The 15,825-nt window shown below is 38.1% G+C and overlaps 2 protein-coding genes and 3 non-coding genes across 5 annotated transcripts in view; all 5 read left to right on the forward strand.

Annotated features, from left to right (window-relative positions):
* Nucleotides 1–3,925, forward strand: part of ppt2b (palmitoyl-protein thioesterase 2b) — a 12,131-nt gene extending 8,206 nt beyond the window's left edge. The window contains exon 8 of the mRNA XM_034307426.2: nucleotides 1–3,925. This exon is cut by the window's left edge and continues 414 nt beyond it. The gene's annotated coding sequence lies outside the window, so the exon portion shown is untranslated.
* Nucleotides 3,926–7,446: 3,521 nt separating this feature from the next.
* rps5 (ribosomal protein S5) lies at nucleotides 7,447–13,541 on the forward strand. The gene is made up of 6 exons (XM_026909905.3): nucleotides 7,447–7,576; nucleotides 9,100–9,205; nucleotides 9,488–9,697; nucleotides 11,376–11,504; nucleotides 13,004–13,102; nucleotides 13,423–13,541. The coding sequence occupies exons 2-6, from the start codon at nucleotides 9,101–9,103 to the stop codon at nucleotides 13,489–13,491; spliced, it is 612 nt and encodes a 203-aa protein (XP_026765706.1). The 5' UTR covers nucleotides 7,447–7,576; nucleotide 9,100; the 3' UTR covers nucleotides 13,492–13,541.
* On the forward strand, nucleotides 9,264–9,397 carry LOC113523857 (small nucleolar RNA SNORA3/SNORA45 family). Its single transcript, XR_003402470.1, has one exon. It is a non-coding gene; the product is annotated as a small nucleolar RNA SNORA3/SNORA45 family (small nucleolar RNA).
* Nucleotides 11,133–11,266, forward strand: LOC113523859 (small nucleolar RNA SNORA3/SNORA45 family). Its single transcript, XR_003402472.2, has one exon. It is a non-coding gene; the product is annotated as a small nucleolar RNA SNORA3/SNORA45 family (small nucleolar RNA).
* On the forward strand, nucleotides 13,199–13,332 carry LOC113523858 (small nucleolar RNA SNORA3/SNORA45 family). The gene has a single exon (XR_003402471.1). It is a non-coding gene; the product is annotated as a small nucleolar RNA SNORA3/SNORA45 family (small nucleolar RNA).
* Nucleotides 13,542–15,825: the final 2,284 nt, after the last annotated feature.

Below are 15,825 nucleotides of genomic sequence, written 5' to 3' on the forward strand. Positions count from 1 at the left end.
AACACACACACATTGTAAATACGTTTTATTCATTTATACACTCGCAAAGCACAACACAATGCAAATCAGTGCCTCAAGAACGTTTCTGATCACAAAAGAGTTACTGATAAAATAAATAAAAAGGGGGGGCGGGGTTTTTATTTTGTACGTCCTGTTTCTGGGTGAATAGGGGCGGGGCTTAAGCTAAATTTAATCACAAACTTGACTTTTTTAATGATCTTCAGCTCATCATACCGCTTAGCATAAAACACTGCAACATTAGCTAAGCTACCGGAACACAACACAGCGATCAAATTGAATTTAAGCCCCGCCCCCTTTTTACTTTCTGTCACTCAAAATCAGGACGTGAGTTTTGTTTTTAAGCCTTTATTTTAACTCCACCTCACTTCCTTAATTTTATTTTATTTTATTTTATTTATTTTTAAAGGAGCAATACAAGTTAAAATGCAAATCTCAAACGTTACATATTGCTCCTTTAATCTCCCACAACATGAAGGAATTGTGGGTATTGTAGTCCGGTTGCAGTAAGCATCATTGCCTTATATTTTTTTTACATTTGTACCAGTTGTATCCTTTAACTGTGGTTATTGGACTACATGGAATGACATCGTATAAAAGCGGTTACGTTAAGTCCGTCCCACTATCGCTATCTGTTTTTGAAGCAGCAATAAGTAAAATTGTGCCACGTGTAGAAAATATTCATTTGGAACCGGACGTTCTTGCACAATGTTTTGAAAATCGTGGTACTAGAATGTTGCATATTGCTCCTTTAATACCCTAAAACAAGGAGGAATTGTGGGTAATGTAGTTAAGTTGCAGTAGAAATGGTTGCCTTATGTTTTAATACATTTGTACAGATTTTATTCTTTAACTGTGTTTTATTAGACTTCATGTAGCTATACGATGAGGACGGGGAATGAATGTAAAAGCCTGAAAAAAAAGGGAATAGATGATAAAAAGATGAAGTAGGACTGACAGGAAGAGGGATATATATACATAGATGCTCAGGTTTACCTACTAGTTTTAAACATTTGTCTACTTGATTTAGTATTAAAGCAGCGATCAGTAAAATTGACAACTATTGATATCACTTAGCAGTTGTAAGTGTAGGCTGTTGGCTGAAAATAAGACATTTGAGAGTTAATTTCTACAATATTACAGTAGTATAAAAACTGTGTAACACTATTAAATGTTGCATATTGCTCCTTTAACAGCCTGTAACAGGGAAGTATTGTGGGTATTTAGGTATGCGTTGATAGTAAAGTTATATGTTATAGTAGTTGTTTAAGGTTGTATCAGTGTATGATATTATAATGATGTAGCAGACAGTGATGTTATCTTATCTTTTGAAACTGAAAAAAAAAATGAAGCATAGGATTGTTTTCTCAGAGACAGACTCGTCCTTCAAATTTGTCCAGAATAAGGAGCCCGTGTTCACACCGGCAGCGAAGCGTCATAAAAAAATTTCACTGATAGCTTGCGATTACAGTGAAAGGAGGCAGAGCAACTGTTGGTGATGTTGGTGAAGTAGGTGGAGCGAAATATGAAGAAAAAAAAATTAATTAATTAAGCAGAATTAAAGTTGATACAGATAAAGCGATGTGGCGGTTCAGGTACCAGCACTTCCCTCCAGAATTTTTATTTTTAATGGAAATGCATCTGATTTGTGGTCGAACTGTGTGGTACGCTCTGATGTATACGCTCTGTAGCTAACTATTAGGACCATATTCTCGCATTAATAGTGTTACCATAGCAACCGGCAACGACCTCTTGCGGTTTGAGAGACGACAAATCGCTGCTGGTGAGAAGGCAGGGCTCTGGGGAATGTGAACACTGCCTAGAACTGTGGCTTCCTCATAAAAGGAACAGTTTTGTCCACGATAACAATATTGTTTGTGGTAAATATCGCAATATTTCATACAGCAGGATTATCAGCACATGTCTATCAGTATTCTACCAGTTTATTCTTTAGACTGTATAAAGGGAAGGTAACAGGTATCATATGTATTTCTGATCATGATAACTGATTCATATTTCATCACGGTTTACGATATTATCATGATTATTTAGGCTGCGACACGAACCACGAGGTGCTAAGTAAGGACCATAGGAAGACAGCTGATCTCTGAATGGAACAGATGTTACTAGTGCCTTGCGTAAGTATTCACCCCCTTGAACTTTTCCACATTTTTTTAGTGCAACAACCTGGAACTTAAATGGACTTAACTGGGATTTTAATTAGGTTATGAATCTATATAAAATAGCCCTTCTTCCTAAGCTGGGACAGCCCAGCCTGGACACTCAGAGACACTCAGCTTTATGGACGAATGACAAGAAGAAATTCATTACTGAAAAGAAAGAGCCAGATGAAATTCCATTTTGTGATACAGCAAATGTGGAAAAATGTTCTCTGGTTTTATAAGACCAAATTTGAACTTTTTGGACTTTGCACAAAGAGATATATTTAGTGGAAACCCAACACAACACAACACTCATCACCCTGAGAGCACCATCCCCACTGTGAAGCATGGTGGTGTTAGCATCACGTTGTTGGGATGCTTCACAGCAGACTGATAACAAGTTGCTACTCGTCTCGTGATGTTGTGTCACAGCAATAAAGCATGAAGCATCATTAAAAAAACCATCTCTGGCCCTGATCTCTGGCCCTGATCTCTGGCCCTGATCTCTGGCCCTGATCTCTCGCCCTGATCTCTGGCCCTGATCTCTCGCCCTGATCTCTCGCCCTGATCTCTCGCCCTGATCTCTGGCCCTGATCTCTGGCCCTGATACTTGTTGGGATTCATCAGCAGGGACTGGGAAACTGTTCGGGGTTTGTGACAATCCTAGAAGAAAACCTGTTCAAGTATGTGAGAGACTTCAGATTGAGGCGGAGCTTCACCTTCCAGTAGGACAACGACCCGAAGCATATGGCCAGAGCTACACTGGAGCGGTTCAACACATTATAAACGGCCCAGTCAAAGCCCAGACCTCAGTCTGTGGCAAGACTTCAAAATTGCTGTTCATTAACGATGGTCTCGGTCCAGTCTTACAAAGCTTGAGCAGTGTTACTAAGAGCAATGGGCAAAAACATCAGGATCCAGATGTGCAAAGCTGATAGAGACATAGACCCAGCTGTAACTGCAGCCAAAGGTGATGACCCAGGGGGGTGAATACTTATGCAAGGCACTATATTTAGAGCTTGAATAGGAGATGATATTTTAAAGTGTGTATATCTAATCACAATGTATCGTATAACCGATTGTTGACACATACCTCACTCGTCACAGCGTGTCAAAGCCTCAGGTGAATGATGAAGAGTTTTATCTGTTGTTTTAAAAAGAAACGTTAAGCCAAACTTCAGTTTGCTGAGCTGATGCTAAACTGGTAGCTATAAGCTTCCCTGAACGTGTTATCTACGTTAACCTCGTACAGTCTTCACACACCACATGTTTCACAATTCTGTTGATGTTTTCTCAGCGTCCGAATGCGTAAGAGACGCACCAGGTTTTAACCATGTAGTAGTTTTAGGGGATTTTAGCGTTATTTAGTGAATAAGGGAGTGGGATTTGCATAAAATGTTTTAAAGTTCTCTGAACAGTGTCTTCTGTGGAAAACCATGGCAGTACTGGCTGTGTGGTTTGTTGCTTTCTCCTGTGTTTGTCTGCATTGAACTCATATGGAACTCATGAGAACTAAGTGGAGGTGAAGGGATTTCATTACTAAATGCACTAAACTGTAGTGTTCAGTTCTTAAATCCCTGAAACATGAAATAATAACAGTTTTCAATGCTAAGTAACCAATATTCAATACTGTTTTTATAGGAAGTGTTAAGTTTTTTTGGGCTCGATGCATTTTAAACACTAAACATGTGGCCTCAATGTTGTCACTGAAGATTTATTCTAATAAAGTTTGAGTTTTAAAACAACCATCAGTGTCATTTACGTTATTAGCAGAAGAGTATAATAGAACTGTCATTTTAATGCTTTTTCTCAGTTACATTACAGACATCAGTGGCAGGAGAAGCTTCTTAAAGTGGAGCTCAGGAAGAAGAAACGTTGGGAGGAGCCCATGTTTCTCAGGCCAGGATGTGAAGCTTTAATAAGAGGCTTTAATAAAAAAAAAAAAAAAAAAAAAGTGCATCAGATTGTGTCGGATTTCTCATTTCTGTGGAATATAAAGGCATTGGTTGGCAATGAACGCACCAGTATACACAGTTGGGTCCAAAAGTCTGAGACCACATTGAAATCTTTTTCATTCAAAGTTGGAAATAAACAAAAGGTTTTAGAATATCTTGAATATTTAATACTGAAGATTCTGCACTATTTCTAGCTCCCTATTTAAATGTAAGCAAAAGTGTGATATTGAGCATGTCAACTGCGTTGTGCAAAAGGCCTGGTTTCCCTCATGTCTAATCTCTAATCTAATCTGTCTAATCTCTTCTATTGAAGCATGTGATCAGACAACACTCTGATGGATTTGATATAAAATGGATCATAAGTTTTTACACAAACATGTGGAGTCCATGGCAGCTCAAGTCTCACTGCAATTAAAGCAAAAATGGGACAAACCAAATACTAAGAAACTCATGTAAATATTTCAAAGATTCGACTTTTCACTCAAGTTGTTGTCAGTAATACAATTTGTAATGAAAATTGTTGTATTATATTCGAAAAGAATGCACAGTAGTACGTTGTCGTTCTCAGTCCAGCTGTTTTCAGCCCACCTCTGCTGACTTCCCCTCATATGACTTAGGATCACATGAGCGTGTAGCGAGAAGCACACAATACATTTATATTCAAAAACAAAACAAAAAAAAAACCCACGCTGTAGTTGGGTTTTGTTTCAAGCTTGGTGTTTTCGGGTTGTGCGTCTGTCCGAGATCATTGTTAGCGAGATATCTTAAGAACGAGTGCTTGAATGTTTATAGGATTTATACGGAATTATCATCATAACCAGCAGATGAACTGATTGCCCTGCTGAAAAAAAAACCACAATAGAAACTGAGATAGAATTTGTAATGGTTTTAATGGTTATAATGGGAATTGTATTGGTTTTAATGGAAACTGTAATGGTTCCTTGGGGTCTTCTGAACCTTCTTATTTCAGAATAAAAGAAAAATAAAAGAAAAACCTTCTTATTTCAGAATAAAAGAAAATCAGACTTTATTGAAAAGACCAACAATGCCGAGATGTCTAGATCATCAGAATTACACAGTCATGGCTCATGCTTTTATACAATACTAAAACAGTGATCTCATTAGGTGGAGTTTTCTCCTTTTTCCTCTTAATCACATCCCTGACCTCTCGCTACAATTATTTCATTGTCCCTCTATCTTCTCTTTAATTGTGGTGCAAGCTCAGTTAGTTTATTATTTTTTTAATGTTTTATATTGATTAATATTCTTCATAAACCTTAACAATGCACATTTTAAGACAAAAACGTCTCATACACACACACAGAAATATTCTTATAAGATCATATATGCTGATTTAACGTAAAGTCACACTCGCTTTATGATTAAAACGTATTTCAAGTCAAGTCAAGTGGCTTTATTGTCATTTCAGCCATATACAGCTAGTTAGTACACAGTGACACGAAACAACGTTCCTCCAGGACCAAAGTGCTACATAAAACAACACAGAACTACAGTAGACATTACATCTATTTACATAAAGTGCACAGTGCATTAACAATATCATTTGTTAATCAGTATTATGTCAGTCAGTATCTATGCAGCAGTATTGTAATGTGATCTTGTGGTAAACCATGACCTTAAACCACCTCAAGCTAGCACTTAACTTTCAGAGTTTTACTCATACACTACACTGTATCATTTCTGATCATTCTTAATTAAAAATAATAGGCAAGTATAATCAAATATAAGAGATTTAATACATTTAGAGAGCGACTTCATGCACATGATTTTAAAAGGATATTTAATATATGTGTGAATCAAAGAAAACAAACTGGTGTGACCTTGCAGGTGGTGTAATGAAGGCTGATGTTTTTTAAGATGAAGGCTAATTTTTGAAGGCTAATGTTTTGTTTTGTTTTTTTAAATAAACTGACTAACCTCTCGCCACGGTTAAAAACTAAGATAAAGGGACAGTGAAATAATTGTGGCGAGAGGCAGGTGTGTGATTAAAAGAAAAAAAGAGAAAACTCCAGAACTGTATAAAAGCAAGGTCACACCAGTTTGTTTTCTTTGATTCACACACACAGAAATATCCTTGTAAAACCATGTGCATGAAGTCACTCTCTAAATGTACTAAATCTCTTATATTTGATTATACTTGCCTATTAATTTTAATTAAGAATGATCAGAAATGATACAGTGGAGTGTATGAGTAAAACTCTGAAAGTTAAGTACTTGCTTGAGGTGGTTTAAGGTCGTGGTTTACCACAAGATCACATTACAATACTGCTGCATAGATACTGACTGACATAATACTGATTTCAAATAATATTGATAAAGAGAACAGAAAAATTCTTCCATAGTATGTGCAAAATTGCAAAGAAGATGGGGTGATGTTCAGTTGTGTGTGTGTGTGTTTTCAGTCCAGTTCCTGAGTGTTGAGGAGTTCAGAGTCATGCTTAGATGGTTTAAAACATCTCTTATCATCTCTGATTATTATAACTCTTGATTGGACCTGATGGATTACATAATGATCATATTTATCATACTCTGATCAAGAAACTTCTTCTACAGCCTCTACTGGTAATTTGTTGCCTCCTATTAGTGGAGTGTTTTGTCTAATGGATACCATTAAGGACCGATAATGGTAATGGTAATGGTTTTAATGGCTAGCTGATGGTTTGTAGTGGTATTTTTAGTGGAAACCTTTAGAATTTCTGTGATGGTTTCTATTGTTTTTTTTGTCTTTTCTTAGAAGAGTATATTTTTGAATTGATCCAAACAGGGTCAAGGTCACAGCAAGATTAAATGTCTGAAATAGTTTTTCTTCTTCAGTAGCTTCCTCCCTGTTTGAAGTATATTTTAAGGGTATTTGAGGCATAAAAATGAGCAAGAAGAAGAAGGAGGAGTAGACTCCTTGACAAAGCCATACTTGTTTTGTTTTGTTTTTGTTTTGTTTTTAAATGTGTGTATTATGCTAACTAGCTAGCTAGGTTTCTTCAGCTGTCATGTACTGATGGAGGAATAAACAGTCATTGAATACTTCTTTAGCTATAAATAGACTCAAATGTGATTAAATAATCTGTTAAAGATCATGAATTGTGTTTTTAATCTAAAAGTGCTAAGTAATATTAGCATTGCGTATTATTTTATTTTATGTCCTATCTACTCGCTTTTAGTGATTCACCAGCACAGATCATCACTTTAGTTAATCATTATTTCTTAATTTCAATTCAAAATTTTAAAATAATCAAACAAAAAACATTTATGTTAAAGTTTGTAGTCGTTTCGAAGCATTTTTAAAAAAAACTACAATTCCCGACAACCTAAACCGGACGTTGAAATCGACCGTTTCCGGCGTGAGACCGGATGTTCGTGCTGCACGCGCCGCGGAGGCCCTTTTCTCTCTCTGCGAAGTGCCAGTGTGGACTTCAGACACGCGTGAGTGAGAAATAATTGTATATTTTGGCGTTTAAAACGGTACAAAACCGGAATATTTTGCACCGTACATGTTTATAAAGGTGTTCGGAAAGGAAGAGGATCGCTTTAGAGTTAGTATTTGGAGAAAGAAATGTTTAAAAGTGATAAAAATTGAGGAGGTTTTAGCTGAAGCACGAGGCGGCCATTAGAGTCTGGAGCTGGAGTCTGATTTCAGACTCATCACTGCAGAGACGCGGGTTTAACTTCATCTCACTGTTTATATTAAATATATAGACGTGTGTGTGAACAGTTATTAGCTTTCTAATCGTCTTTATATGCTATAAATTCTCTTGTATCTGCTGCTGGTTTGGTTTTGCGGCCTGCTTTAGCATGTCATTATGGCGCGAGCGGAATTTAGCAGAAATGTGAATCTATTAAACCTTTCATTTATATTTTTTCAAGATTATTTAGTAATGTTTAGGTTAGTTTTAGTTTAATATGACTGTCTCATTCTCTACAGACTCCATCAGAGCTAAGATTAGCTCAATAGCTATATAATTTGTCCAGGTAATCTACTAAAATAAGTTTTAAACTTTTCTGGTTTAAACCTGGACAAGATGGAGGATTAAAAATAATTCAACAATAATAACAATAATAATAATAATAAAGGATGTCCTTATGCTTCTCTTTCCTCCATGCAATAAGATATTACTGCTGTTAATATATTGTTCATATAGACATTTTCAGAGCCAAATTCACTCTTATTACTGATTTTAAATTGTTTTAGTTTTATGTTTTATTATTTTTGATTAAATGATTAGATTTTTTCTGTAATTTCTCAGTTACATCTCGCTCATTATAACCCTCCAGTCATGTTTGTATTTTTCATCTTTCAGGGTTTCTGCTCTCTTGGGGTTAAAATCTCAGAATATATCAACACTAATATATAGTATGTGGCGTATTGATGTTAAGATTTATTCAGATTTATTACTCGACTGACCAGCAGACGATGCAGATTATTATTATTATTATTATATAACACTTTGTAGAGCTGTAACTTGTTAAAATGAGGATGGGGAAAAGCTAATAATTTGCTCTGACATCTTGTCGGTGTTTGTAAGCGTTCACATGAGCATTATTCGTCTCCAGACTGTGACTGAAGACAGACTGCAGCTCGCGTGTTTACTCGGATGTGCGTTCAGATATTAATGTTTGGTGCAAATGGATTTGTTTATTTCCCAGAAGAGGTGATGTCTTTCTTTTGGAACAATCGGCAACCATGATTAGGTTTCGTTAATGCAAACATATTGCACAATTCTGTCCTATCTGTGTACGCTAGACTAGTGAGACTGAGGAATCGACGCCATGTAGTTCAGATAAATTAACAGCATCTGGGAAACAGTAAAAGCAGGAAGAGGGTTAGTAGGTCAGTCAGGAGCTCAAATCCGGTCCCTACTCATCATCATCTCGTGGTGTAACGATGACAGATTGCCTTCATGCTGATGTAATGTCACTGGACTGACTTGTACTGGTTTTGTTGTCAGAATGGCGGACTGGGAGACTGCGCCGGCCGTGGCCGAGACCCCTGAGATCAAGCTGTTCGGGAAATGGAGCACAGATGATGTGCAGATCAACGACATCTCCCTTCAGGTGAGCTTTCTGATCGGAGCTGAAAGGATTTCAGATTCAAGTGTGTTAACTGTAACGGAGCGAGACTAGAGTCACATCCCGACGCTGTTCGTCGTCCTGGTGTGCTATAGCTCTCGCAGATTAATCCTTCTCTGCTTATTCATTGGCTGCTGCTTCTCCATCGCTCAGCCAATCACCAGCTCAGAAACACTCCTCACGCATGTTCAGATCTAATCGTTGTGTTGTGTTGTTTTTGTTTTGTTTTAAACCCTTCTGTGTGTGTTTTTGTTTTCTCCATTTCAGGACTACATTGCCGTGAAGGAGAAGTATGCCAAGTACCTCCCTCACTCCGGAGGGCGCTACGCCGCTAAGCGCTTCCGTAAGGCTCAGTGCCCCATCGTGGAGCGTCTCACCAACTCCATGATGATGCACGGACGCAACAACGGCAAGAAGCTGATGACCGTGCGCATCGTTAAACACGCCTTCGAGATCATCCACCTGCTCACCGGAGAGGTACGGGGGGGGGGGAGCGCGGTCTCCGCTTGCACGCTCCACGCGGCGGCGTTTCATACACGGCAGTTCTGGAAACATGCTTGCAGTGGATCAGTAGTATTCTATGCGATGATCTCTTTCCACAACAGTTATTTATATTTATACATTTGACAGTTTTTTTATAATATTATAATAATGTCTGTAAACTTTCCCGTTTAACGTAAGCAGTACGTCGTTTTCAGCGGTATTCCAGACGCCTCAATGTTCCATAAGCTTGAGTGATCCGTGTAGGTCGGTATTCCCTACGCGTCGGTATTCCGTACGCTTGATCTTTTCCCACTAAGTGAGCAGTAAAATTGAAATTAAACTACGCTTTCTGGTCATGTCTTAATGTTAATTACTAATGAAACTGCAGAGTAGAAAAATACTGAGCAAGGCAATATGATGCTCGTCCTCATATCCCAGTTCTGTTTAAATGAACTACGAGAGTGTAAATATGGCGTGTGACAGAATGGAAGTATTCATAACGGAGTCATTTGTAATCAGTGACCGTATGTATAGGAGGCAACACAAGCATGTACTAATTGCTTTGTTTTAATGACCTTAAATTAGTTGACGCATACACCAATATGATTTCTGCCTACTACATCGTTTCAGTTAAGATTCCTGAAATTATATTTCAGAAACTTCTTGCACAGAGGAGGATAAAAACTCAATGAGAGAAAATCTCTTTTACAAAAGTGACCTGGCCAAGAAGGCAGCGAAAGACACAACAACAACATTTAAAACAACAACAACAAAATAACAAATAAATCCAAACACTAGATGGGAAGAATTAGTGGAAAAATAGAAATCAATCAAAAGAAATAGAAAAATACATAGTAAAACAGTCAAAGTATCACAGAAGCAACTTCCAGTATGGCTGAATTCGAAATTATTTTGTAGTGTTAATTAGACTATAGTAGCCTTCCATACTCTGTAGTAGTGTTGATTGGACTCTGCAGTAGTGTTGATTAGACTCTGCAGTAGTGTTGATTAGACTCTGTAGTAGTGTTGATTAGACTCTGCAGTAGTGTTGATTAGACTCTGTAGTAGTGTTGATTAGACTCTGCAGTAGTGTTGATTAGACTCTGCAGTAGTGTTGATTAGACTCTGCAGTAGTGTTGATTAGACTCTGTAGTAGTGTTGATTGGACTCTGTAGTAGTGTTGATTAGACTCTGTAGTAGTGTTGATTAGACTCTGTAGTGCTCTGTACAGTGTAGCATTATTCCATAAACTGTAGTAGAATTGTGTGCTGTTTCCGTTCGTTTTATTTTCTGTAGTAATGTTTCCTGTTATGAGGCGATATGAGCGATAGCGTTTCACTGACGTCTGTGTGATTCTGCTTTGACTGATTTCTCCTCCGAGTCGTATTAAAAGTGTAACATGGACCTGATCAGTTTCCAGACTCTCCAGAGCGAGACTAGAGTCACATCCCGACGCTGTTCGTCGTCCTGGTGTGCTATAGCTCTCGCAGATTAATCCCTCTCTGCTTATTCATTGGCTGCTGCTTCTCCATCGCTCGGCCAATCACCAGCTCAGAAACAGATCCTCTCCGACACCACGGCTAGTTAGTGTGTGTGTGGAGTTATCTGACAGTACTGATACTGATGTGATGGATCTTCTGTGTGTGTGTGTGTGTGTGTGTGTGTGGTACAGAACCCACTGCAGGTTCTGGTGAACGCCATCATTAACAGCGGCCCACGTGAGGACTCCACTCGTATCGGCAGAGCTGGAACAGTCAGGAGACAGGCTGTGGATGTGTCCCCACTCCGCAGGGTCAACCAGGTACACACACACACACACACACACACACACACACACACACTACACTCAAAACGCTTAATCCGAGACCCGGTGCTGAAAATGTTGTGATCCGTAGTGGGAGCCGTTTTCGTCTTTTTTTTTTGGTTGTAACGTGGTTAACGTTTTTCATAGCAGGCAAGTGGAATTGTTTATATTTTAATTTTTTAATACAGAAGAACAAGAAATGGATGCATACAGATTTTTAAATTTAGCGATCGTTTGAGTTGTAACCCATCCCGATGGAGTGTGTACGTCGGAATTTTGACCTTTCGGCGGATATAATGGAAACACCTGATTTCATACGTACTGTGATTGGTTAAACTCGGTAAAATTTACCTGCCAGACTCAACGAATTTAAAATCGCTTAAAAGGAAATCGGGGAAGAACATTTCCTGTCTCATCAGGTATATGAGTATACGACGTCGGTATTTTCGGGAAACACGCTTGCAGTGGATCAGTAGTATTCCATGCGATAATTTCTTTCCACAACAGAGACAGTTTTAAGTGAAATTACATTGTAATATTTATCTGACAATTTTTTTATAGTATTATAATAATGTTGTCTATGTAAAACTTTTCCGTTTAATGTAAGCAAACAGTACGTCGTTTTCAGCGGTATTCCCGACGCCTCAATGTTCCATAAGCTTTAGTGATCCGTGTAGATCGGTATTCCCTACGCGTCGGTATTCCATACGCTTGATCTTTTCCCACTAATTGAACAATAAAATTAAAATTAAACCGCACTTTCTGGTCATGTCTTAAATATAAACTGGTGTTCATGTTATTTAATTCTTATTTTATTTTCCTTAAACTCTCAGTAGATGGTGACAGAATCCCATAAATGATATGAAAACTGGGAATGGGGAAGGATTCGCGTCCTCGCTGTCGGCTTCACCGCTGAATCCGGTCAGAAATATAAAACCCAGTCACTGGCATTTCAGGAAATCTGTCCGTAAGAAAGTTAAATTGAGAGGCTCTCGGAGTGTGTTCACCACGGGAACCTTTTTAGGAACCTCAGAAATTGAGCTGAACCTTTGTTAGGAGGAACCTTTTTTAGTTCCTGTTCAGCAGAACAGGAACTATGAGGGCGGAGCTTGCCGGACACCGCTGGATTAGTCGGATTTGAGCTTCACAGGATGACGGACTTTTTACCTGCCTTTTGAAGCTGCGTGTGAAATCAGAAGCGTAGATGGACGAGTGAATAGTTTAGAATTTATTTATTTATTTATTTAGAGCGAGTCCTGCAGTCCTGTCCTGACGTCCCTCATCGTCTCGGCATGATGCAGAACTCGCAGAGGAAATCTTTGTCAGTTCATTGGCTGCTGCTTCCCATTGCTCAGCCAATCACAAGCTCAGATACAGAAACTCCGCCTCCACATCTCATCTCACCTTGATGGTTACTATACAGTCAGTTATTAACGTGTGTGTGTGTGTGTGTGTGTGTGTGTGTGTGTGTGTGTGTGTGTGTGTGTGTGTGTCAGGCTATCTGGCTGCTGTGCACCGGGGCGAGAGAGGCCGCCTTCAGGAACATTAAGACCATCGCCGAGTGTTTGGCTGACGAGCTCATCAACGCCGCTAAGGTAACCGGAGTTATGATGTCATGCAGCAGGGCCTTGTGGGAAAACTGCCGCAAACACAGTCATGATTTAAAAAAAAAAAAAAAAAAAAAAAAACGGAGCGAGACTAGAGTCACATCCCGACGCTGTTCGTCGTCCTGGTGTGCTATAGCTCTCGCAGATTAATCCCTCTCTGCTTATTCATTGGCTGCTGCTTCTCCATCGCTCAGCCAATCACCAGCTCAGAAACACTCCTCACGCTTACACCATGATATCTAACACTCTTAAGAGTTTGATCTCCGTAATTGTTAATATATCGTCTGTCTTTTCCTTTCTGTTCTCAGGGTTCGTCAAACTCGTACGCCATCAAGAAGAAGGACGAGCTGGAGAGAGTGGCCAAGTCCAACCGTTAAAACTGCTCTTGCTTTCTACTAACAGATCAAATAAATTTGGAGAAACTTCAGATTGTTGTCTCTGATTTCAGCCTCAAACACTCAAACTATTCAGCGTTTCTTATTCCATCTAATTATCTATAATGAATAATAGATTAATAATAATTACACTTTTATTTATTAAAGGCGATTTCATACTTTTTACCTGTTTATAGTTACATTTAATGATGTGAAATGTTCATGAAACAAGTTGGTTCCTGTTCTCACTTACATTATAGCAGCTATAAACAACAGTTCACTCACCAGCCTCTCTCTCTCTCTCTCTCTCTCTCTCTCTCTGTGACTAGTTTTGTGGATGTTCTACAACGTTAAATGTAACTGTAAATGGATAAAAAGTATGATGTTTGCTTCATCAGTGAATTAAAACGGTAATCGGGAGTTTTCTGTGGTGTAAGAGAAATAAAACACTGCTCTTGGAAAATAATCAGCTTCAGGGTGGTGAGAGTAACTCCACTTCATCACAGCACCACATTGTTGATTATTTTCCCATAAAAGCACAACATACAGTGTTTTATTCTTTACTTAAATGACCACTTTGTGGTGTTAAACATCGTGTCAGTTAGCATACAGCTAAACATGATTTGAGAATCAGAAATTTAGAAAGATTTAGTGCTTCTGTATTAAATGTCCGATTATAAAGTGATGTTTGAAGCTTGTAGAGCTTATTTTATTTTTATACTTTATTATTTTATACTTTAAAACTCTGTCACGTTTACAACTTTCAGAACTTTATCGGTATAAAGTTATGAAAGTTGTAAACGTGACAGAGTTTTAACACAAAAACTAAATACATCGCAGCACTTTGATGGCTGAACATCATTAACCAGAATATAAATATGAAATAAACAAGATGTTCTGAGGGAGAAGTCGGATTTCTGACAGCCCTGGATTTATCTGATCAAACCCGGACGTGAGGTAACATAAAAATAAAGCCTTTAAATGATCATTTTAGTTTCGAATTCAATTCATAAGTTTACTAAAGCTAAAGTGAGGTCTGTTTAAGATGAGGCTGTAGTGCTAATGTGTTTCACATGAAAACAGCTGCATGCTGACGTTAGTTTAATGTTCGATTAAAAACTACAGCCGCCATTTTAGTGATGGATGATGGGAATGTGACCATCACTGAGTTTTCTTTCCACTTTTACTCATTTCTTTAATGTTTTAAAAACGTTCTTACCCTGGTTGGGAAAATACTGAATTTAAAGTAAAAGTAGAGAATGATGAATGAGATTGCTGTGGATGGTTCCTCTTAAAAACCATGAAGAAGCTTTAGGACTGCAATTTACCATGAACAGTTTTGCAGTCCATCAGCGAACAGTTGATACCTTCAAGAAAATAGACTTCAATTTAAAACTGTAATGAATTTCCTGGTTACAGAATTGCACTTTTTGATCATATAGTACACAGTTATAGAAGGGATTTATTTATAATCGCACTATCCGTTGCAACCCAGATGAGGATGGGTTCCCTACTGAGTCTGGTTCCTCTCAAGGTTCCTCATATCGTCACAGGGAGTTTTTCCTCACCACCGTCACCTCTGGCTCGCTCATTAGGGATAAATTTAAAATTTACATCTGGAATGTCCATTGTTAAAAGTGCTATACAAATAAAATTGAACTTAATTGAATTTTTTGGGGGGAAAAGTAGACACACTCTACGTTAATACAATCACATTTTTTCCACTAACGCAGTCTCCTCAATGCACATCATATCTTTTATTTTTTCTGTTGAATGATTCAGGTAATGTTTTGAAATTAGCTAGAAGACTGAACATTACATCTGGAAAGTTTGCTTGTTTTGTTTAAATCAAATCCCCACAGAAGAACATGATCACTTTGCAAAGACTTCTGGGTAAGCCGGTGTTCCCAGAATGCTTTCTTGTTTCATTCTTACTCATGCTGAAGAAAGCAAATGTTTTTAATCAGTTTTTAGTCTGCTTCTGTTCTAGCTTGCTAACTCACTAGCAGAGTGAAGTAACGCAGATCCATCAGCTGTGTCTTAAAAATCGGCGCTGGAGTAATAAACAAAATAATACAATTGTTTTAAAATAGTTTCCTGCCTAATGAAAAAAAAAAAAAAAATCTAAATCCACACCTCTTTGTTGTGCTCTCCATCAATGTAGCCGATATTTTATTCTCTGTGACGTTTGTCCTGCTTTTAAATGACACTTTGTCCATTTAGTTTTTGTCCTGCTAGAGTTGCCTCTACTGTAACTGCTGGAGCGGAACATCTACCGTAAGAAACGCTAACACCAGAGTAATCACCGGATAGCAAAACCTTACATAAATGATCTAG

Source organism: Pangasianodon hypophthalmus, chromosome 9 (assembly GCF_027358585.1).
Source record: "Pangasianodon hypophthalmus isolate fPanHyp1 chromosome 9, fPanHyp1.pri, whole genome shotgun sequence".
Lineage (NCBI taxonomy): Eukaryota > Metazoa > Chordata > Actinopteri > Siluriformes > Pangasiidae > Pangasianodon > Pangasianodon hypophthalmus.

Bases quoted from the DNA above. Each gene is read 5' to 3' on its own strand.
- rps5 (XM_026909905.3), top strand. From the start codon at position 9,101: ATGGCGGACTGGGAGACTGCGCCGGCCGTGGCCGAGACCCCTGAGATC. The intron at 9,206-9,487 runs GTGAGCTTTCTG...TCTCCATTTCAG, and splicing joins TCAACGACATCTCCCTTCAG to GACTACATTGCCGTGAAGGA. The intron at 9,698-11,375 runs GTACGGGGGGGG...TGTGTGGTACAG, and splicing joins TCCACCTGCTCACCGGAGAG to AACCCACTGCAGGTTCTGGT.